The 22,011-nt window shown below is 50.3% G+C and overlaps 2 protein-coding genes across 2 annotated transcripts; both read left to right on the top strand.

The window, feature by feature from the left end:
• The first annotated feature begins 630 nt into the window (after positions 1-630).
• LOC101578931 (olfactory receptor 6B2) lies at positions 631-1,587 on the top strand. Its single transcript, XM_004637353.1, has one exon. The coding sequence runs from the start codon at positions 648-650 to the stop codon at positions 1,584-1,586; it is 939 nt and encodes a 312-aa protein (XP_004637410.1). The 5' UTR covers positions 631-647; the 3' UTR covers position 1,587.
• Positions 1,588-15,504: 13,917 nt separating this feature from the next.
• LOC101578534 (olfactory receptor 6B2-like) lies at positions 15,505-16,534 on the top strand. The gene has a single exon (XM_004637352.2). The coding sequence runs from the start codon at positions 15,505-15,507 to the stop codon at positions 16,441-16,443; it is 939 nt and encodes a 312-aa protein (XP_004637409.1). The 3' UTR covers positions 16,444-16,534.
• The last annotated feature ends 5,477 nt before the right edge of the window (positions 16,535-22,011 follow it).

The following is a 22,011-nucleotide window of genomic DNA, read 5'->3' as shown; positions in this document are numbered from 1 at the left end:
GCCCCACACTCCTGCATTCTCCTCACCAGCAGTGGCCAGGGTGGTCAGTTCTTCTCTGGAGCTGGGTTAGAACCTCTCCCTTCCTTGATGCCACTGTGGTCTGTAGAGGTGAGGACAAGGCCATCTCCCTGCTGCTAGAGACACAAGCCCTGGGGAAAGTTTGCTGTGGGGCATGCCTGAGTGCTACCCACTCTACCATCCCAGCAGCCCTACTGATCTCATGTCCCCTGTACAAAATTCTCTAAATCCAAACAAAGATTAGGTGAAATATCCACTAATGTAGGAAGAAAGGTGGGACTTGAGACCATAACCCTGATGGCTCTGGACAGTCACAACTCATGGCCTGGAGGACAACAGGTGAGACTGTGCAGGGTCTCCTTGTGTGAACAGATCTTTGAGGACTCCAGGTTGTACAGTGAGCGGCAGTGTCATAGCTACCACAGCACACTGACAAGGCAGGCTGTGAGCACGGGCCCAGGGCCAAGCAAGGGGGCTTCGCAGGGCACTTGTTCTTCTGCTCCCCTGCTGCTCCCAGAGGCCAGGCAGCCCCTCACTGCCCGAAGCCCCTGGCAGGTCGGGCTCTGCGCCCCCACCCTGCTGCCCTCAGCCACAACCCGTGCTCTCTGATCTTTCGCAGGTGCAGAAGAATGAGGGGGGAAAATGTCACCAAGGTCAGCGCGTTCATTCTGCTGGGCTTCCCCACGGCCCCTGGGCTGCAGTATGCACTCTTCCTCCTCTTCCTGCTCACCTACCTCTTTGTCCTGGTGGAGAACATGGCCATCATCCTCACCGTCTGGAGCAGCACCTCCCTGCACAGGCCCATGTACTACTTTCTGGGCACTTTATCTGTCATAGAGATCTGGTACGTGTGTGACATCATCCCTAAGATGCTGGATGGCTTCCTCCTGCAGCGCAAACGCATCTCTTTCGTGGGGTGTATGACTCAGCTTTACTTTTTCAGCTCCCTGGTGTGCACCGAGTGTGTGCTTCTGGCCTCCATGGCCTATGACCGCTACGTGGCCATCTGCCACCCACTGCGCTACCAAGTCATCATGACCACAGGGCTGTGTGTGCAGCTCGTGGTCTTCTCCTTCGCCAGCGGCTTCACCATCTCCGTGATCAAGGTCTACTTCATCTCCAGCGCCACGTTCTGTGGCTCCAACGTCTTGAACCACTTCTTCTGTGACATTTCTCCCATCCTCAAGCTGGCCTGCACCGACTTCTCCACCGCAGAGCTGGTGGACTTCGTCCTGGCCTTCCTCATCCTGGTGTTCCCACTGTTGGCCACTGTTCTCTCCTACGGACACATCAGCCTGGCCGTGCTTCGCATCCCCTCGGCCACAGGCCGCTGGAGAGCCTTCTCCACCTGCGCCTCCCACCTCACTGTTGTCACCATCTTCTATACAGCTTTGCTTTTCATGTATGTCCGGCCCCAGGCCATCGACACTCGGAGCTCCAACAAGCTCATTTCTGTTCTGTACACTGTCCTCACACCCATGATAAACCCCTTGATCTACTGCCTGAGGAATACAGAATTTAAGGATGCCTTGAGAAAGGCCTTGGGCTTGGGTCAAGCCCCACAGTAGGTGGACACAGCTTGCGCTCCCTGGAACGTCATTTGGGAACTGTGCAGCCTCAAAGGCGACTGCTGCACTCCTGTGCATGTCCCCTATGGGACATCTCTGGGTTGTCATAGTGCTGCATTTTTTTACAAAAATTACTTCCACACGTTTTCTGTTTCAGCTCATGGAGATTAATATCATGGATACAATCAGTTTGTGATTACATGATTGCTTTTATTTTATATTGAAGCAAAGCAAGACTTGGTAAAGTTTAATAAAATGTCCTCACCTTTAAAATTACCATCAATTTTAGGAGACAGCAAGGTGTGCCAGGTCACATGATTTGTTATAGCCCTTGGTAGGTTTCACTGCCTTTAAGTGACGGAACATTGATCCGTGTAGTAAAAAAGTTCCAAGAGTTCCAAAAGCAAAATATGTCTGGAAACTGTAAGAGCGCATAAACTTTGGTTTCAAACACACAAGGCACACTCTCTGGTAGTCCTCAGGGAGGCCAGCCCCTGCCTTTTCCACAGCTGGTCAGCTGCTGAGAAAGTGTTTTATTACTGTTCGAGTGGATTTTGGCTGGCAGCTAATGCATGCAGTTGCCCCGGCAGGTGGCAGCCCGTGTCTTTCTTGTTCAGTACTGGACCTTTGCAGCCCATACAGTGCCTGGTGCTCTATGACCAACTGGAAGACAAGGGCTAAGTACGACAGCCGGCGGCACATAGAGTGGAATTATACATGCCTGTGGGGCAAGAGGAAAGAAGGAATCCCACCAGCAGGGCCACCTGAAAGCAGTGACATTTATGCCTTGAAACAGGAAATCATTCACCTAAAAGCAATTTAAGCAGTAACGGAGCCCAGAGGAAGGAAGCTGCACAAAACAGTGAAGCCCCCAGAGATGCTGGTATGGCTGAAGCCTGGTGTGCACAAAGGGAAGGGTCTGGGGCAGCCAGAGGGCAGGGCCCTGAGCCAGAGTGGCAGACAGCATCTCAGCCCTGAAAGTTCACAGGTTTGGCAGATGGCATGACTTTGCCCAGCAGTTGACAGAGAGGGCAAGCGGTGGTAAGAGTCCTGCCTTGGACAACCCACCTGGCAGCCGTGTGAGATATGGGTAGAGGGAATGATGGGAGATGGGAGTACCCGAAAGGAGGGTGCTGCATTGTCCAGGTGACAGACTTGCACTGTCTGGACTGAGCAGTAGGCATGGGAGTGGAGAGGAGTATCCAGGTATCCAAGCAAGTGTTTGGGGTAGTAGGAGAAAGGAAAAGAGCTGAGGAGGCTTCCAGACTTATAGCTGGGGACCAAACTGATGACAGGGATACTCAGGGAAGTAGGGAGGAATGATTATGCACCTCAGGGGGCCAGTGAGTTGGCTTGGGTTGTACTGCTGTGGAGATCCACTTTGAGTCTGACAGGTGTGATAGCAGGCCGGGGCGTAGTACCTGTGAGAAGGAAGGGTAGCAGCTGAGGTGAGGAAGAATTAGAATGAGGCCAGGGGCAGTGGTGTCTCTTTGGGGAGTTTGATTTAAGGAGTTGGTCAGACTTTCGGGATCAGGATTTGGATGCTAGCCTCAGGGTCACTATGGGAGGGAACAAGAGCAGGTTCAGATTTATTAAAAGAAAATCTTTTGAGGAGCTAAAATTAACAGATTAATCTTGCAGATTAAAATAAGCAAAAATTGATTTGCAAATCAGGCAGCTCTCAGATCTAGAACAGGTATAGAATGAGTATAGGGCTGCAATCTGGTCAGACAACTGTTAGCTAGGAAATGGAAGTGGGTCTGGCCAGATAGCTCAGAAGACTAAAGCGCCTGCTAGGCAGAGCAAAGCAACCAGGGTTCAATCCCGGTGTGCCGTGCTGGCCCTGCCCGTGGAGTGCACTGAGACAGTGATTGAGACTGAGCGTAGCGGCACACACCTGTAATCCCAGCACTTGGGAGGCTGAAAACAAGAGAATTACTAGAGTCTGATCTATGTAGTGAGACCCTGTAGACTCTGTACTAAATACATTTTTTTTTAAAAAAGGAAGTGAAGTTGAAAAATGGAAGTGAGGTGAAGAAAGCAGAAATGAGCTGTGGAAGAGACAGCTCAACTGGTTACTGCTGTCTGACTTCTTCAAACACAGTGGATCAGGTGGCCACTTACGATTGCTGTGATTGGCTTAGTTTGAACTTCTTGCAACCAAAACTGTGTTTCTAGCTTAGGGTTTCAATCAATTCATAACTAAGTTTGGTTGCTGCTCTGTATATGAAGACTCTAGGGTGGCAGCATCCCAGCCACATCTAGTTTTCTTTCACTTCTGTTCCCCCCAACTTGGTTGGCTGCTAATCTTGAGAGATAGGCCAAAACCTTGGACATGATGCCATTCTCTGTGGTCACTGTAAATGTCTTACTTGGTCTCGGTGCAGAATTCACAAGTCAAAACATGCAGTCAGTGAAGAGCTGTGTTCTTGCTGGTCTAGTCAAAATATTTAATACAGGATGCAAACATTTGGAACTTCAGGGGACAAGCTGCAGGTTACTATCACCATGACAACTGGGAGAGAAATGTCAGGCCACCATGATATAGGGACGTGAAATGCCCAACCTGGCCTGGATGAGTTTGTGTTCTCTAAAACAGAAGAATGAATTTTAGGAACAAACGGAGGTTGAGGGTAAAACTTTATTGGAAAGGAAAGCTTCTGTCGGAGAGGGACAGAAGGGGGGCCCGAGCGGGTTGCCCAGGAAACTGTTTCTTCCAGGGACTTTTATAGTATAAAACCATGCGGGTCTGAGGGAGAGACAAAGGGTCTTGCTTAGGCAGATGCAGGGTGGGACAAAATTATGGTCAATGAATGGGATTACAAGCACTATTTGCTCAGGTAAAATTGATTAGGCCCAGGACCAAATGGGGTAAAGAGTCACGTAGCAAGCGGGCATGAATGTAAAACAGGACCTTATGGGGAGGCCTTCAGACCATAATTCTCCCTGAGTAATGATCAGTCCTGGATGCCAGTCTTTAGGTTCAATTTACAGCAGGGGCCTCCATCCTTCCCACAGTTGTAGGGTGCCTGGCTGTTGTCATTTCCTTCGAGGGCCTGATCCTGTCTGACCGCCCGCAATGTTCTATCTAACTCAGACTGCCTGCAACAACTAGAGTGTATTCCTTCATAGGAGTCCCCACAGCCAAACCACTTCTCATCAAGTCCAAGCGAAGGCAATATATGGAAGCCCAATGGTATTCCAGTGTGTCTGGTCAGACTCTGTTCAGGGCGTGGTGGTAATTAAGGACTATGGTTCCCTACTAGATGATCTTAATTAAAGACATCCGTTTTTGTTGTTAGTCTGGTTGCAAAAGTCACAGTGACCTGGAGACCCTCAAGAAGAAGCATACAGATTAGAAAACTTTGGAACGCCCAAGTTTTCCATCCATCACTTAGGATGGATGTGAATCGTTAGTTGTTCCTAATACATCATATTCCTTTCTCTTAAGAAATTTCCTCAAGTTATTTGGTATTAGTGTCTAAAGAAGCAGTGGTGTCAGTCTCCTTTTCAATTAAGTCATGTGCAGTAGCAAAATTGGGGGTGGGATTTGGGGGGAGAGAGATGTGGCATAATTTGCTCCCTGCCACACAAGCCCCAACTGAGCTGAAAGGCGCCCTAAGGCTGCACGCCTGTTTCTATGAGCACTTAATTTGCCCGTCTTTCAGATGGTGGCCTCTCCCCATCCAAGTCCTTGGGAGGTCTGCTTGACTGAAAATCAAAAATCCGCCCCTCCTCCCAATTTATAGCTTATTTTCAAATTCCACACTATAGATAACTCCACTACTTCCAAAAGTAAGCCCTCAAGACGCTTACCAGATTTTTTTTTCTCACTAGAAACTATCTTTTCCTTTCTATTTCAAAGTTGGTTCTAATTTAAGTTATTGGTTATATAGGATTCTGATCATGTATACTAATTTAAAGGCTTTCAGATGAAGCGATTCAAAAAGGCAGAAGGAAGTAAGCCAGGCCAGAGAACGGCATCTGGCACAGCGAAGAGGGAGAACAGGGCAGGCAAATCCTCTGCACACTCGATACAAGCCCTTGGGCATGGGCACAGAGTGCTGCTTCAAGCTGGTTGAGAAGATATTTCTTAACAATGTTTACCCATAATTCGGCATAACTCCTAAACGAGGTCCAGTTGAGAAATTACTTTTTTTGTGGGCTCTAAGCAGGCTATGCAGACGCAGAACCACTTTTAATGAAAAAGGGGCCCTGCTAGATTCAATCTAGTGAGATTACACAAGTAATTATCTGTTCCCACATAGTCATTAGGGCTTCAGGGCACAACACCTGCAAGCCAAATACACATCTTGTTGGCTTCTGTACTGGATAATGATGAAGTCATTAACTGGAAATGTGAGGGTGTTGATTCTATGAATTTAGGAAAGTACCAGCAGTGTCTATGACATCAAGAACAGCTCTCCACCCTTCCTTTGAGTTTTCAAGGTGACTCCCAGGCAACACCGCGGTGCTTCCCGCTTCTTTGGAATCAGCTAACTTAGCTTTCTAGCTCAACCTGTCCACTGATATGGTCCCATGCACTTTCCTGAAGGTAAAATAAAAGGAACAGATCAGAGGGAAATGGGGAGAAAGAAGATTTGGGGGATGTCAGAGAATTCTGGATCTATGATCTTCTGGAAACTGGGATGCCATCCGCCTCTGTAGCTATGCTCCCTGCTTCAGTCACTTTTTCATCATGGAGACAAAGTACCCAGCACCCACAAAGGAAAGGATGAGTGTGCTCTGGTTCACAGTTTCAGCCCCTCATCAGACACCTGCAGAGTAGAGAAGATGTGGTGGGAAGCTCTGGGCAGAGGAAGGCAGCTTGCATCATGGCGCTCAGGGAGCAGAGAAGGAAGGGAGGTGCCAGGAGGAAAGGCATAGGCCCTCCTCGGTCACAGCCCTGTGGACCACACCACCCAGGCCCGTGTCCTAACAGCACACTGGGCTCAGAACTCATTTGTAAACTAATCCACTGACAACTACAGTGTCCCCAAGATGCATTCACCTTCCAGAAAACCAACTGCTGAAGCCTTTGGGAAAAAGCTAAGATCTAAACTATAACATTCCATCCTGTCTTGGTTACTCTTCTCTCATTGCTGGGACAAATACCCGACACCCAAAATGAAGGAAGGAAAGGTTTATTTAGCTCACAGTTAGTGGAGGTTTCAGTACATACTCCACTGGCTCCGAGGCTGAGCAGTACACGGCAACCTTTCATGGTGGCAGCAAAGAGCAGAGAGCAAACGGGAGTGGCAACAGCTCAGGCAGCTGCAAGCCTCTCTTCCCTCCTTACACTGTAATGCAGACTGCTTTCCCCAGGGCAGGTGTAGCACTCACACCCACAGTAATCAATCACAAACTCCAGAAGCCGCCCCTGACTGTGTGAGGCTTTAGGGGGATACCGAGACACAAACCATAACACATCCATAGCCCCCAAAAGGCTTATGCCCATCTCTGCATGAAAAATGGATTTAATCTGTCTCTAAGAATTGCCAAAATTTTCACAGTTCGAGAATCGCTGAAAAGTCCAAGTCTAAAACTTTTTCTGAGCTCAAGGCAAACTTTTATCTGTAAGAACCTATAAAAATCAAAAGAAGGCTGGGCGTGGTAGTGCGCGCCTGTAATCCCAGTTCTTGGGAGGCTAAAAAAAGTATCACAACAAGTCCTATCTACATAGTGAGACCCTGTAGACCCTGTACCAAATACATAAAAAAAAATCAAAACAAAGTTAAATATTGCTGACATGCAATAGCATAGGATAAACATTCCCCTTCCAAAAGGGAGGAACAGGAAGATAGAAAGAAATTGGACCAAAGCAAGACCAAAACCCAGTAGAGCAAATATTAAGTCTCATGGCTTTATGTCCAGCTCCTGAGGCAAATTGTGTGTGAACTCTGAAGGGCTTGAGACGCTCCGCCTCAATGGCATTTCTGGCATCACTCATGGCCTCCCTCTTGCAGAAGCTCTGCTTGCTGCCTGCAGCCCTCCTCAGCAGACACCTCATGGTCCTGGCAGTGCCAACCTGCTGGGCCCACTGCACTTCTGGCTTCACTCTTATAGCTTCATTCACTGTCCTTTTAGGGTAGTGCTGCTGGCTTTCTATGCTTTCATATGAAATCTGGATGGAAGTCTCACTAAGCCCACAACTCTTTGCATTCTGCATGCTTGCTAAGCCAGCACCACAAGGATGATGCCAAGGTGTACTGTCCACGTGAGCAGTAGTTAGGCCCCCTTGGGTCCTGGGTGCAGAAGCCTTTGAGTGCCTAGATAACTGAACACTAAACCAAAGGCCAGGGACTCAATTACCCAGATTGTCTTTCTTGAGCAGGACATGGTAGGTTTCTCATCTCAAAACAGTCTTTGTTTTGTGCTCTCAAACCTGTGAAGGCCAGTATCTTGCTGGTTTTGTCCTCAAGCCATGTCTCCTATTATCCCGATGTAAAGTACCTGGCTTCTTGTTAGTATAGGTGGCTGAAAACTCCTGGATTTGTCTGAAATTTAATAGAATTTCCACAACACAAAGAACTTGTAAAGAAAGTTCATACTCTACATCAACTCAGATGAAGCGTCTATTGATTTGGCTGTTTTGCTGCTATTGTTTTTAAAGTTAGGACAAGCCTGTTTACTGGGTTTAACTGCAGAATATAATATATGGTGGGCCCATGTTTTGTCCCCATGTTCTTGGGTAAGAATTAGGTGTTACATTCTTGAATAAATGAGGTGAAAGGCCTTGTGTAACTGAGGAAGCTATATGGCTGAGTATCGAAAGGTCACTCACTTGGCTAAAAGCCTGCCTGTGGCTCTCTACCCAGGGTAAGTGCACTGGTCCGGCACCTCTAGTGAGTGCATGAGTGATAAGGCCCTCAAAGAAAAAGTTAGGACCCAACATCTGCAGTCCAAGAAAGCACCTTAATTATCTTTTGATTTCAGGCAAGGGAAGACTTTGAAAAGTTTTGGTGTCTCAGGGGATAAGGAAATTCCTCAGCAGGCCTTCCATGTCCCAAATGTGGACTTGAAACTGTTTTCCCATTTATGCCATGTGACCCTTACATATGAGTTGTTGTGAGGGTGAACTGCCAATTTCAGGGTGCTGCTTGTTGAGGGAGCAGAGCAGCTGATCAATTGTGTGCACATAAGGCAGAATTTTCAAGGAAGTACTGGGTTATGGAATACTGTAGTGCTTGTGAAAAATACGAAGTAGACTCAGAAGACCCCATGGCCTTGCAGTTCTAGATCAGTTGTCAGCTCTTCCAGATAAACATGAACAAGGCGTGACACTCTTTTATCAGTTAGCATGCGAGTGATGGCGGTACAGAGTTCTGTCACTAGGAGTCACTTTGAACCAGCAACAGCATTAAATAATAAAGTAGTAGGTCTTGGAACCAAAGGAGATCTCAGCGTCACAACTTTTCTACTTGCCTGTAAGTCTCAAACAAGTCTCCAATCTTATCCATTTGACTTTTTTGTAACTGGCAAGATTGGAGCGTTACCACAAATGGTACATGGAATTGTAAGTCCTTGTTCAATTCAATTTTCTTTAATTGACAAGAACTCTGGAATTCCCTCAGTCTTCAAGGGCTATTAAGGAGGGAATCGGGCAAACATTGAAAATAATCTATTCGGACGTGAAAGTAGCCCGCATTTTAAGTCTTCCTCTCCCAGTTGAGGGTGTGGCCCATAGCAGTGAGGTGGGATGGACACGAAGGCCCAGCTGGGGGACGGTGCGGGCCACCCAGCCGCAGCAGGGATGAGTGGCTCATTCATTCACTCACTCCTTCCTTCAGCATTCTCCCAGCGCCTGCCCTGTGGCAGAGAGTAACCCAGGCTCTAGAGTTGTAATGCGGAAAAAACAGACAAAACTCTCTGCCCTCAGGCAGTTTGCATTCTATTAGAGGAGAGAAAGGCACCCACAAGTTAGTGTAAGATACTCAGTGGTGTTCAGGGCTCTGTGCCGAGGCACGTGCAGTGGATGAAGCCAGCTCAGGCGTCCAAAGCTGCTCTGCGTCAGCTCTGAGATCTGTGAATGGACTATTTGGGAAACAACCATCGCAGGTGTCATCAAGGCTTCCAGGCAGGGAGGATTGCCACGGATGTTGTGGTGGCCCCTAGACTAGTGACAAGACACAGAAGAGGAGCATGGGCATGCAAAGAACAGAGCCCGCCTGCCCAGGAGGCTGACAGCAGAGTCAGGCACTGCAGGCCGGGGAGCCTCAAGCTGGGAGAGGCAGGAAACAGATTCTCCCCTGCAGCTGGGGGAGCTAATCCAGCAAAGCGTGGTGCTTGGCTGGGCATGGAGACAGAAGGAAGGAAGGAGGGAGAGAGAGGTCCCCTGGACGAAGGACACAAACAGGGAACAAGGAGCCCAGAGGCCTGAGGGAGACAGAGGGACCAGTCCCATTTGAGGAGAGTGGTGTATGGAGGGCTCCTGGATTGAATAAGACTGGAGAAAATGAGGGGTCAAGGTCACTGAGACTAAGGGGAAACTGAGGCCAGGTGGTGGCCAGCCTTGCGGTCTGTTGAGTCCTTCCCTCTGAGTGTGGGCTGGGAAGGTCTGAACAGGGTCAGGCTTGGCCCTGCAGGGCTCTGAACAGCCCCAGGTCCTCTGACCTTGACCCTCACCTCTGGCCTACTCTGCAAGGAGGCCCCGCTTCCTCCAGATACTGGCCTGGTTCTTAGCACTGGCTTCAGTGGCCCTGGCCCAGTGCAGGGCTGGAGGGTGACCCAGGAGCAGGGCATCCTCCCCTGGGGCACACAGGAGTCACTGTACAGTGGCTGTGAGGCGTACTCCAGGACACAGGCATCAGCTCTGCTGGCTGCTTCTGCCAGGGGGCAGCGGCCCTAGAGGCACAGGACAGCTAATTAGTAGTATGGACAGCTTCCTCAGTAGCATAGGGGTAATTGGGCCCAGGAGTCCCTGTGCTTCAGCAGAAAAAGCCACCACTTTTGCTCCCTTCCTCCCAGCACCCGGAGGAGCCCACTTCTTTGAGCCTGTTCAGCCTCGCCTGGTCACTGTGGCCTGCCTGGGTGTCGCCGGACACCTGCCGGAGCTGCTTCTCCCCCCTGCAGCCCACTGCAGGCCTCAGAAGGGAGGCTCCCAGCTCTACCCAGGTAGGTGTCAGTCCCTCCCATGCACCAATGATGGGTTCATTTCGCTGCAATTTTAGAGTCTACTGTGGGCATGGCACCCTGCAGAGCTGCACATGTGGAGCTGTTTGACACCGACCAACACCTGCCCACAGCTGGTGTGGGGCAGGGACTCACCTCTCGGATTTCACTGTCAGCACCCAGCTGAATGGCTCGGGGTGCTTCCTAAGTGGTCCTCACACCTGTAAGTACTGTGCTGAGATGCGTCTCTGTAAATGAATGTGTGCATGGGCTCTGGGCTGAGTCCTCCTTCATGGCATGGGGCTGAGCGTGACCTGGAGTTGTCCTGAGCACGGGGCTGCAGCTGCAGGGCCAAGTGCATGTGCTGCACTGCGCTCCCGTGTCTGCCTCCCGTGTGGCCCAGCCAGCAAGCCGCTGCACTGTGCTCGGGTCGCAGCAGGGGCTCAGCTCCTGTGAGTCCACCAGCTAGGAAGGGGGCCTCAGCGCAAAGAGCTGCAGGTTGACGCTGGGGTGGAGGCCCAAGAGAGGGTGTGGGGGCCTCCCACAGACTCCAGCCACATCCCTCTGGGGCTTCAGCAGGCCAGAGCTTGAACTCCCGGGGAGACAAGGACTTCTGTCTGTGGCACACTGTGCTTGTGAGGAGGTCTTGGGTTTCCTGGTCAGTTGAGGTTTGGGGTTTTGCAAGGAGAGCAGTGCAATCAGGGCACGTACTTTATGAGATTATTTATAGTAGTTACTTAAAGAATCATACAAAAAGAGAGCACAGGAAATCTGTTCACACACTAAAGACCAAAGAATCGAGCTGAGGGCCTGGATCCCACGACGATGTGTCACGCAAGCCTGCTTCATGGATCTGTCTTGGGAGGGCCCAAAGGTCAGTGGTGGAGGCTAGAAAGTCTGCGCCAGCGGGACGAAGGAGCTGAGCAGCAGGCTGAGCAACCTGCACCAGAGCCTGGAAGCAGAGCTCCCCTGAAAAGCACCCAGCCATCTCAGTCACAGCAAGCAAGTGAGCTCCGCCAACAAGGACAGCCCCGTTCCCACTGGGACAGCCAGCATGACAAGCTTCTCCAGGAGGCTGAGCAGGGCACCATCCCCTCCAGAGCCAGGGAGCGATGCTCAAGGTGAGGACCAGGGCTCCCCAGGTGAACTGTGGCCATTCCCAGGGACACCAAGGTCCTGAACTCCTTCAGCGGCAAGAATAGCCGAGTTCAGGAAAACAAGATGATGGCTTCTCCAAAACAGCCACCAGTAGCCCCAGGACGGGCAGCAGTTCCAACAGTTCCCAACAGCTTCTAAATGTCTTCCCCTCCAGTTCTGCCTCATCTGCTGCTGGAAACCACCACTTGCCACACAGAACCATGCAGGTTCAGCTCAGCTGGGTATTACAGTACTGACCCCAGGTGGCATCCACCCCACCCATCTCAGCTCGTCTGGCCTTTTGGTCTTTGTTCAGGAACCAGAGCCATGCAACCCCAAAACAGACCACTGTTCTCAGAGGAGAGTCGGATACTAGGGCAGGGAAGGCCCCAGGGACAGGAGGTGAAGTCACCCGTGTAGTCAAGAACACAGGGCTGCTGCTCACCCCCCTTTGGGCAGCCTGCCCTGGATATATAAAGGGCTATGTAAGCTTCAGGGAAACTGGACAGAGTCCCCAAGAGCGCTCCACACTGCAGCTTCTCTGTAAGTCTGAAATTATCCCAAAAATAAAAAGTTTATTTGAAAAAAAACCACAGCCATTGCCTCAAGTGCAGCTCACGAAGGGAACATGACCTAAAAGGTCCTGAATTTGTAAGTAAAGGCACTGTTTCATTTAATGGGTCAGCATGAAGTGGCCAACTCAGATGGTCAATTACCGCTGTCCAAATAGCACAATCCATGGAGCACACAGCTGGAGGGGAGTGAGCCCCAGAGCCCTAGGCAGACCCAGCCAACAGCTGGATGCCACCCAAGAGCCCCTGGAGCCCTGCAGGCCCCACAGAGTGGATTTAGGCTCTGAGGAAGAGGATGTGGCACCAAGAAGCGCACTTGGCTCCGATGAGAGGTGGAGGCCCCTTGGTGCCTGCGCGAGGACCCGGAGCTCTTGGAACTACGCCTACCCCCCAGCCCTTGCATGGAGTTTCACATGGGAATAGGGGGCAGCCCACAGGACACTCACCCCAGCAGCAAGAGCTCAAGGTGTCTCCAGAGCAAACTGCAGGGGGCAGCTCCTTTCCAGGAGTTTTCTTTTCAGCCCAGAATCCCACCACCGTGCTGCGCCCCAGCACCCCTGCCCTGTGAAGCCAGCCCATGCATCCCTGCATCCCCGTGAACTGTGCAGCCACAGCAATGTGCTCCCCAAAGAAGCAAGCGCCTGGGCTTGGGGTGCCCCAGGACCTGCTCGTGTCCCCATCACTGCCCAGGGCCCGAGGCCACACCGCTGGGTCACCTGGCTCTGCTCCAGGATTCTCCCTGCCTCTTCCCACTTCCAGTGGCTCACGGGCTCCTGATCCTGTAGGTGCACCACTCCAGCCTCTACCTGGGCTTTCACACAGCCCTGTGTGTGTGTGTGTGTGTGTGTGTGTGTGTGTGTGTGTGTGCGCACACGCGCGCATGTGCGCATGTGTGCCTGTGTGTTCTCTTCTGTCATATGGATACTGTTGGTGGATTTAGAGCCCAGTACCAAGAAAGAGGCAAGAAAATCATGATTCCATCTTGCCAAAGCCAGACGGCAGTGGGGAAAGGGAGACTCCCAGACAGAGGCTCTGAAACCCTGTGAGTCGGGGGCCTTGGCCACTCGAACTGGCCGAGTCCACCACGTGGGCCACACTTTGGTGCCCAGCCTCTCTTTGTCTTCTGCGCAAGGCAGGCCTGCTTCGGGGTGTCAGGGATGACACGTGGAGGCACTGAGGCCAGGTGAGGGGTCTGGGCCCGAGTGGGGCTTAAGGAAGCTCTGCTGGAATCTGGGGGCCACAGCCCGAGCTGCAGACTGCAGCCAGGGGCAGGCTGTGCACAGGAGGCCAGCGGGCGGCTCAGCTACTGCGGCAGAGGCCTGCGGCCAAGGCGAGTACGATTGCACTGCTCACAGCCTGGGAGGTCTAACATGGCGCGGTGTGAGAGAGGCTCGTGTTGAGTCCATGGCCTGTCAGTGCGGGGCCTGGGCGTTTGCAGGACACTGGCATGCTTGCCTCCCCTCTTGCCTGCAGGAGCCACCCGTGGCTGTCTGAGGGGTTCCTGCGCACCAATCCCTCTGTAGCCTTAGCCCCAACCTAGCTGCAAGCTGCTCACAGATGTCAGCTCTGCCTCCACCTACCAAACGTGTTGAAAAGATGGCCCCAGAGCAACCTGGTCCCTTTGCCCCCTGCTAGCTTTGCCCCCAAAGAGCTGTTTGTGCTCTTTGCTCACTGCATAGTTTGAGGTTCAGCCCTCATTTGCAAGAACCTTGCTGGCCTGTGGCACAGGCACTCAGGTGACCTCCCCTGCGGGGCCCCCTGCATCTTGGGTTCCCCCCCAGTGGCCTTGGATGTGCATGTCCCTGCACCAGAGCCTAGGCTCCACCAGCCCCGGAGCGCCCGTGTTTCTTCATCAGCACTGCCTGGACCCCCATCTTCTGTCCACTCCCCCTCCAGGGAGCTTCTGAATCCCCTTGTTGGTCTATCTGCCTGCCCGGTCCATAGGTAGTGTTTAAACTCTTTGAAGTGTTAAAGTCAGGACCTTCAATCCACTCACCCAGTCTTAGGTTTATTCTTACTTCTGCTTCAGTACCAGGAACCCTGGCTGGGTTGTGCTGGTCCTTGCCCATCCATCTGCCACCCGGGAGAGCCAAGACCAGCAGTCGGGTCATGAAGGGTCCCCAGTAGCTGTCTAGGCCCCCAGCTGCACCTGGCCCACTGGCACCGCAGCTCCAGTCTGACCTGTCCTCGCCTGGTGCAGTGTTTCTGCACAAGCCCACCTCAGGGCTGCTGCCTCTGGATTGGCATTGCAGCGCGGCCTCAAGGGGTGTGCTCTTTGCCTGCTGTGACATCAGCTCCACCAGCGGCACTTCTCTAGCTGCTGCCAGGGTCTTCTCTGGCCTCAACTTCCCCATGCTCAACTTGAGCTGGCTTCCCAGCTGCGGCTCTCCTTCTCTCTAGGCAGACAAGGCACTGATGTCACCATGAGTTGTGAGCATGCATGCACACACAAGTGGGCGCGGGGGCATCAGCTGGCCACACAGATCAGAGTGCCCCATCGCAGCAGCTTCCCAGGCCCTCAGAGCTTACCCCCACACCAGGGGGCAGTGGGCATGGCACCCATCTATCCCAGCTTGCCTTCTCCACAGAGATCTTCCCATGAGCTGACACCACAGCAGAGATCAAACGCCAGCCTTGCATTTTGAAACTGTAAGGCCAAAAATGAAATTATGTAAGCATCACTGTGATTCTGATGGTAGAACTGGCAGCAGCAATGGATGGTGGCAGCAGCTGGGAACCCACAGCATGCCTTATTTGGAAAATAAAGCCCATGTCCTGCCACAGAGCAAAGAAACCAATCCTGGTCTCACCACCTTCCCCCACTGGCCATGTAAACAGCTGCTCTTTGATGTCCTGGCCACTTCTGCCTCAGCAGGCCTTCTTTTCTGTTCCTGCTTCATGGTTACATCCAAAGCACACATGCAGAGCCTTCATACTTTAAGACCTGGCAGGTGAGCAAACTGTTACTCTCCCCTGCTGCTCCCAGAGGCCAGGCAGCCCCTCACTGCCCGAAGCCCCTGGCAGGTCTGTCTCTGCGTCCTCACCCTGCTGTCCTCAGCCACAACCCGTGCTCTCTGATCTTTTACAGGTGCAGAAGAATGAGGGGGGAAAATGTTACCAAGGTCAGCGCGTTCATCCTGCTGGGCTTCCCCACGGCCCCCGGGCTGCATTATGCACTCTTCCTCCTCTTCCTGTTCACCTACCTCTTTGTCCTGGTGGAGAACATGGCCATCATCCTCACCGTCTGGAGCAGCACCTCCCTGCACAGGCCCATGTACTACTTTCTGGGCGCCCTGTCCTTCCTAGAGCTCTGGTATGTGTCTGACATTGTCCCTAAGATGCTGGATGGCTTCCTCCTGCAGCGCAAATGCATCTCTTTCATGGGGTGCATGACTCAGCTCTACTTCTTCAGTTCCCTGGTGTGCACTGAGTGTGTGCTCCTGGCCTCCATGGCCTATGACCGCTACGTGGCCATCTGCCACCCGCTGCGCTACCAAGTCATCATGACCACAGGGCTGTGTGTGCAGCTCGTGGTCTTCTCCTTCGCCAGCGGCTTCACCATCTCCGTGATCAAGGTCTACTTCATCTCCAGCGCCACGTTCTGTGGCTCCAACATCTTGAACCACTTCTTCTGCGACATTTCTCCCATCCTCAAACTGGCCTGCACCGACTTCTCCACCGCAGAGCTGGTGGACTTCGTCCTGGCCTTCCTCATCCTGGTGATCCCACTGCTGACCACCGTTCTCTCCTATGGACACATCAGCCTGGCCGTGCTTCGCATCCCCTCAGCCACGGGCCGCTGGAGAGCCTTCTCCACCTGCGCCTCCCACCTCACTGTTGTCACCCTCTTCTACATGGCCATGATCTTCATGTATGTCCGGCCCCAGGCCATTGACACTCGGAGCTCCAACAAGCTCATTTCTGCAGTGTACACTGTCCTCACACCCATGATAAACCCCTTGATCTACTGCCTGAGGAATACAGAATTTAAGGACTCCTTGAGAAAGGCCTTGGGCTTTGGTCAAGCTCCGCAGTAGGACAGTTGCGTATCCTAGAATCTAATTTATGTTGATACAAGATTTGTTACACAGATGCACTTTACATTTTAAATGAAAATAACAAAACTACAGAAATATCCACAATAAAATCTTTCATCTTTTTTCGGGAAAGGACTGCACTCGTGGAACCAGTTTCCACGGGGATCAGGAATTAGAGGCCTCTTTCTAGCTTCTTGGCTCTGTCTATAATCTCTACAATGGAAAGTAGATGTACTGTGAGGTCAGCAGAAGTTGCAAAACTGTTACCCAAAGCGCATGCACCAGTGCTTGACCAGTGCAGGAGAACCCAATAGTTCCACAACCTTACCAACACTGAGTGTTGTCGATGCTTCAATTTAGCCCTCGTGGGTCCTGGGTGGTGGCTGCATGTCTTGACTTTAATTTGTTTTTCTTTCTTTCTTTTTTTGGAGATTATTATTTTATTTTGCAAAAAAAAAATAAAATATTTTACAATCAAATAATAATAAATATAGTTATGACTGTGTATCTCTCTTCAAAGTAGTAAAAAATACAAACCACAAAAATTCTTGCAGAAAAAGGATCAAATAATAATGCACTTTTTTTCAATGAACCTAAGATAAACTAATGGTACAAATGAAACAAATTAGCATATATTAAAAGATTTAAAGCAATGGAATTTACAGTTTAGGTAAGAATTCGAATGTACCCTATTCCCTCTTCCTTTCTCTTGCATTTTTTTTTTTTTTGGCTTTAATTTGGTTTCCCCCCATAAAAAGGGATGCTGAGCACCTTTTCCACATTTGGTGGCCTGTTGTCCTTTGGATGTCTCTGAAGTGCCTGTCTGCACCTTCTTTTTATACAAGATCTCTTCACATACAGCGTTTCTTATTCAAGCCCTCTGCTGGCTTTATTTATGCAAAATCCTTGTTCCATGCGCAGGCTTGTCTTTCATTCTTGTAATGCTGTCTTTTGATGAAGAGAAGTTCCTTTATTTTGATATCCAATATGTCCATACACTTCCCCCTTTGTAATTATGGATTTTCCACTTAGGGAATGTCTGCCTCCCCACAGGTCACGAAGGTGTTCTCCTGTTTCATGCTAAAAGTGCTGTTGTTTTATTCTTTTGTGTTTAAATCTGCAACCCATCTGTTATGCCTTATACCTAGGTGTCCCCCTTTAGTCTCGTAGGTGGGGCTTTTTCAGAAGTGGTTGGATCTAGGGAGTGTGAGGCTGGGACTGGTTCATGGCCCAATCTAGCTTGGGGGTGCTAGGATTAAGGGTGAGTGGTACCTGCTTTAAGTATCTTGAACAATACATAAGGGATTGCGTGGCCCTGGTCATACCTTTTTCTGTTTTGCTACCTTCTGCCCAACATGAACTGCTTCTCATCTGATGCCAAGCCTTGGAGTCACTGAATATGGCCTGAAATCTCTACATACTGTGAGCTAAATAAACCTTTCCTCCTTGAACTTTGGGCATTGGGTATTTGGCTTCAACAATGAGAAAAGTAACTAAGACACCATCTGAAATTAACTTTTGGTAGGGGACACTCCATTTGCTTTCCGTGGACATCAGAACGATCCAGTGCCCACTCGCTGGTCCCTGAACAGTTCACTTTCCCTCTGCAACATCGCCCTTTTCAGAGACCAGGTGATTTATGTGTGTGGCTCCTGTGTGTGTGGCTCCGCCCCAATCAAGGGGCTCCCTGCCCATCCCTGCACAGTGCCACGTGGCGGCCAGCACACGGCTCCCGTGTCTGTTGGCTTGCTGTGCATACATGTTCGGTTCCAGGCTCCTTGGCTGCTTTTAGCGCCTCCTGGACAGATACTCATTCTAGCATCTGCTTGTCATCGAAAGAACAGCTTGATGGAGTTTCCTTGGGATTGTGCGGGATCTATTGGTCAATCTGCAGATAAATGTCATCTCCACAATGTTGAGAATTTCCATTCAAAAATAAGATATATCCCTCACTTCTTGTATAGTTCTTCACGTTCAATTCCTCCATATTATTTTGTACTATTTTTTGATGTAGGAGTCTTTCACTTTTTTGATATTTTAATTGTTCAAAAAATTTCTTTGGGGAATAATTATAGACTTACAGGAAGACGTGACCATCTATGTGTGGTGGACTGTGTGCCCGCCTTCCTGTCCCCCGGCAGCACCATCTTGCCTTCCAGGGGGCAGTGTCAGCACCAGGAGGGTGTCTCTGGCACACATGCAGGGCTCTGCTCAGTTCCCACAATTACACATTCACTCATCTGCGTCGGTGTGCACACAGCTCCAAGCAATGCGCCACACACGCAGGAAGCACCTCAGGTGTGCGCGTGCAGGTGACACTCTCACCCTCCCACTTGCAGCTACGCTCCCTCTCCAACCTCCAGCAGCCACTAACTTGCTCTCTACAATTTGTTGTTTAAAGGGTATTAAATACATCAGACATGCCACATTAACCTTTTCAGATTGGCTTGTTTCCATTCCCCACAATTCCCTTCTGATCCATCCAAGGTGCTACCTGTGTCAATTGTCTCCTCTTTTTTAGGGCTGAGTAGTATTCCACAGCATGTCTCTGGCTTGGTTTGCTAATTGGGTCATCTGTTGAATAAGGGGGTGGCTACCAGTGTTTAGCTGGCAGGAATGAAGATGCTGGGAAGTGATGTCCGTGCTTCTCAGTGAGCCTACATTCTCACTTCTCTGGGCTGAATGTCCAATGGGATAACTTCAGGATATTCATTTTTATGTGGTGAATCAATTTTTGGTTTTCAAAGGAGATAGCAAAGTCCTTACTCGAGTAGCTCTACCACTTACAGTCTCACCAGACATATACAGGCAAACTGGCGCTTCTGTGTCCTTCCCAGAATTCGATGCCATCCTTGCATTGTTCCATTTAGCGCTTCTGTTAGGTTGTAGTAATAGCTCATTATGGACATCAACATTTTTCTAGTGGCTAATGAAGTCGGCCATGGTTTCAGGTGCTTATTTGCCACATAGATGTCCTCTTCTGTGAAATTTACCCATTTTGAAATAGATGGTTTGATTCTTAGAGCCCACTTTGTGTCCAGATAAAAGTGCCTCATCAGATCTGTGGCCTGCAGAACTCTCCTACATGTCTGTAGCTTGTCATGTTATCCTCTTAAAATGATCTGTCAGAGTAAGGGGTTTTGATTTTCATGAGGTTCCATATACCGATTTTTCCTCTTATGAATTATGCTTTTGATGTTATTTTAATTCTTGCCCAAATCCCAAGTCTTTACCCTATTTTTTCCTAAAAATTTTATAGATTTTAAATTTAAGTCCACAACGCATTTTGAGTGAAATTTTGAGGTGTGAAGCTAACGCAGAGGCTCGTCTCCACCAGGGCCACCCATTGCTTTCACACTGTCTTCTGTAGAACTCAATCTGCAGGGCGCTCTGACAGCCTGGAGTGTATTTGTGTGGGGTCATTTCTGGCCCCTGCTGTGCTCTTTCTCACTAGCCTTTGCATCTGTCAACACCACAACCTGCATCACTGTCACAAGCTCTGGATTAACCGCGTGTGACAGACCTCAACGCTGGGAGAACAGATCCGCTAGCTGTATTCCTCTTTTTCAAAATGATCATTCTAATCTAGGGCCTTTACATTTCCACGTACATTCTAGAAGAAGCTTGTTTGTGTCAATAAAAAGCTTTCCTGAGATTTTGACAGGAATTCCACTCATCTACAGACCAATGTGAGAATGACTGGCATTGCCAGTTTTCTTCTAATTCAGGAACACAGCAGACATCTCTAATTCTTGGGGTTTCCTTTGATTTTCTGCATCAGTTTCACCGTCTCAGCACAGATCCTGTGCATGCTTTGCTATAAGAATTGTAGTCACTGGAGGAACTGTCCATGGTCAATTCGTCTTGTTAGTAGTATTCACAATACTGTGTCATTTTGTGTATTTATCTTGTATCTTGTAATCTTTCATAACTTGCTGTCTCCGTTACTTTTCACTCATTGTTGGGACAAAATACCCGACACCAAAATTAAGGAAGGAAAAGTTTAGCTCAGTTTGTGGAAGTTTCAGTCCATACTCGGCCAGCTCCAAGGCAGAGCAGCACATGGCAGAGGGCAGCTGTTCCTGGTGGCAGAAAACAGCAAAGGTAGGAGCAGCAGCTGCGGCTTCTAGCAAGTCTCTCTGCCCTTCTTAAGTTACAAGCAGGCTACCCTGGGGTGTAGAACTCTCACCATGTCCAAGCCCTCCTCTTGTGTAGGATGAGGATGTTTATTCAGCAAAATCCCTGGCTCCCTGCTGAGTCACTGGAACTTCTAAACTTCTCAAGTTGACACGTTTCACCCCTACACTCAATCTAGGAGCTTTTTGTAATTTCTATTGTTTCCTTATAAACCGTCATATCATAGTTTTATTACTTTCCAATTTATATAACCCACATCAGCTTCACACACATGAATGCTAGGCACTTAAGGCATATCTGTAACATGAGGCTTGACATCTCCAGATCTGCCTGGCCTACCTCATCCTCCTTCCAGACTGAGGATGCCAGGATGCACACCGCTAAAGCAGTTTTCAGGATAAAAGGGGGTCATCTAAGTGCCAGTTGTTACATCCAGTTCCAGGTGCCTGGAAGCAACGTCCAGAGTCTCATTTATTCACTCCTGTAGTCACCCCAGGAAAAGCAGAGCCTCAGAGACCAACTACAAGGCGTCACCCCAACCTGCAAGCAGGAACTACTTACTGCAGGTAGGAACTGAGGCTGCGCTCCCCACACGGACTCAGCATTTCATGATGGGAACTGAGCTGGCCCCTGCAGGGAGGATGGCGCTCCAGGGTCTTTACCGGAATTACCTACCCAGCTGTCTATGCAAACCACCCAGCTAGCTATGCACACTCAACTTGGACCTCTGCTCCCTTTTTCTATGAAACCCTTAAGCTGCCACCCTCACAAAGACAGATCCTGAACCACTTTCCCTGTGATTTAGCATGGCCAGCCTCACTAAATTTCGCTTCACGCCCTGCACGCCGGCTGTCTCTGGGATCAGCTTTATGGCTGAACAGCCTGGTCTGCTTGGACCCCCCAGCGCCACGCCTCACAATTCCAGTGACACGGTCCCTGTGAAAAGGATAACTGCAATCACACCACTTGGGATCGCTGTCTTCACGAAGGGTGCTGTCTTGGAGTTGAGAGCATGAATGTTTTGTTCTTTTTCATTCCCACGTAGATTAGCTCCCGTATGGTACTGCTCAGCTTGTGTAACATTCAGCCTGGGAAGGATGTCTGACCAGACCCCATCTTTTGCTTACTGCCAATAAAGCTGTGTGACCTGTATGTGCACCCATAGGGTAGGTGAAGTGAGCTTTATCCTGCCCCATGATGCAGTTCAGTCTCTGGGGAGCGACGCTTTGGCACAGGGCCACCCTCGGAGAGGAGGCGCCGCTCACCTCGGGGTGCACAGGAGGCAGTAAAAGCAGAGCGGGGCTGGGCAGCGAGGCGCAGCCCTCCCCGCAGCAAGCCGGACGCGGAGCACCGTGACCCGGTCACTTTCCCAAGGCCCCGCGAGCCTGAGGCTTCAGAGGACTGTCTAGACACACGCCACAGCAGCTGGAG

This window comes from Octodon degus, unplaced genomic scaffold (assembly GCF_000260255.1).
Source record: "Octodon degus isolate 3935 unplaced genomic scaffold, OctDeg1.0 scaffold00089, whole genome shotgun sequence".
Classification (NCBI taxonomy): Eukaryota; Metazoa; Chordata; class Mammalia; order Rodentia; family Octodontidae; genus Octodon; species Octodon degus.
Note: the sequence above shows the minus strand (reverse complement) of the source record. Positions and strands in the feature narration are given on the sequence as shown.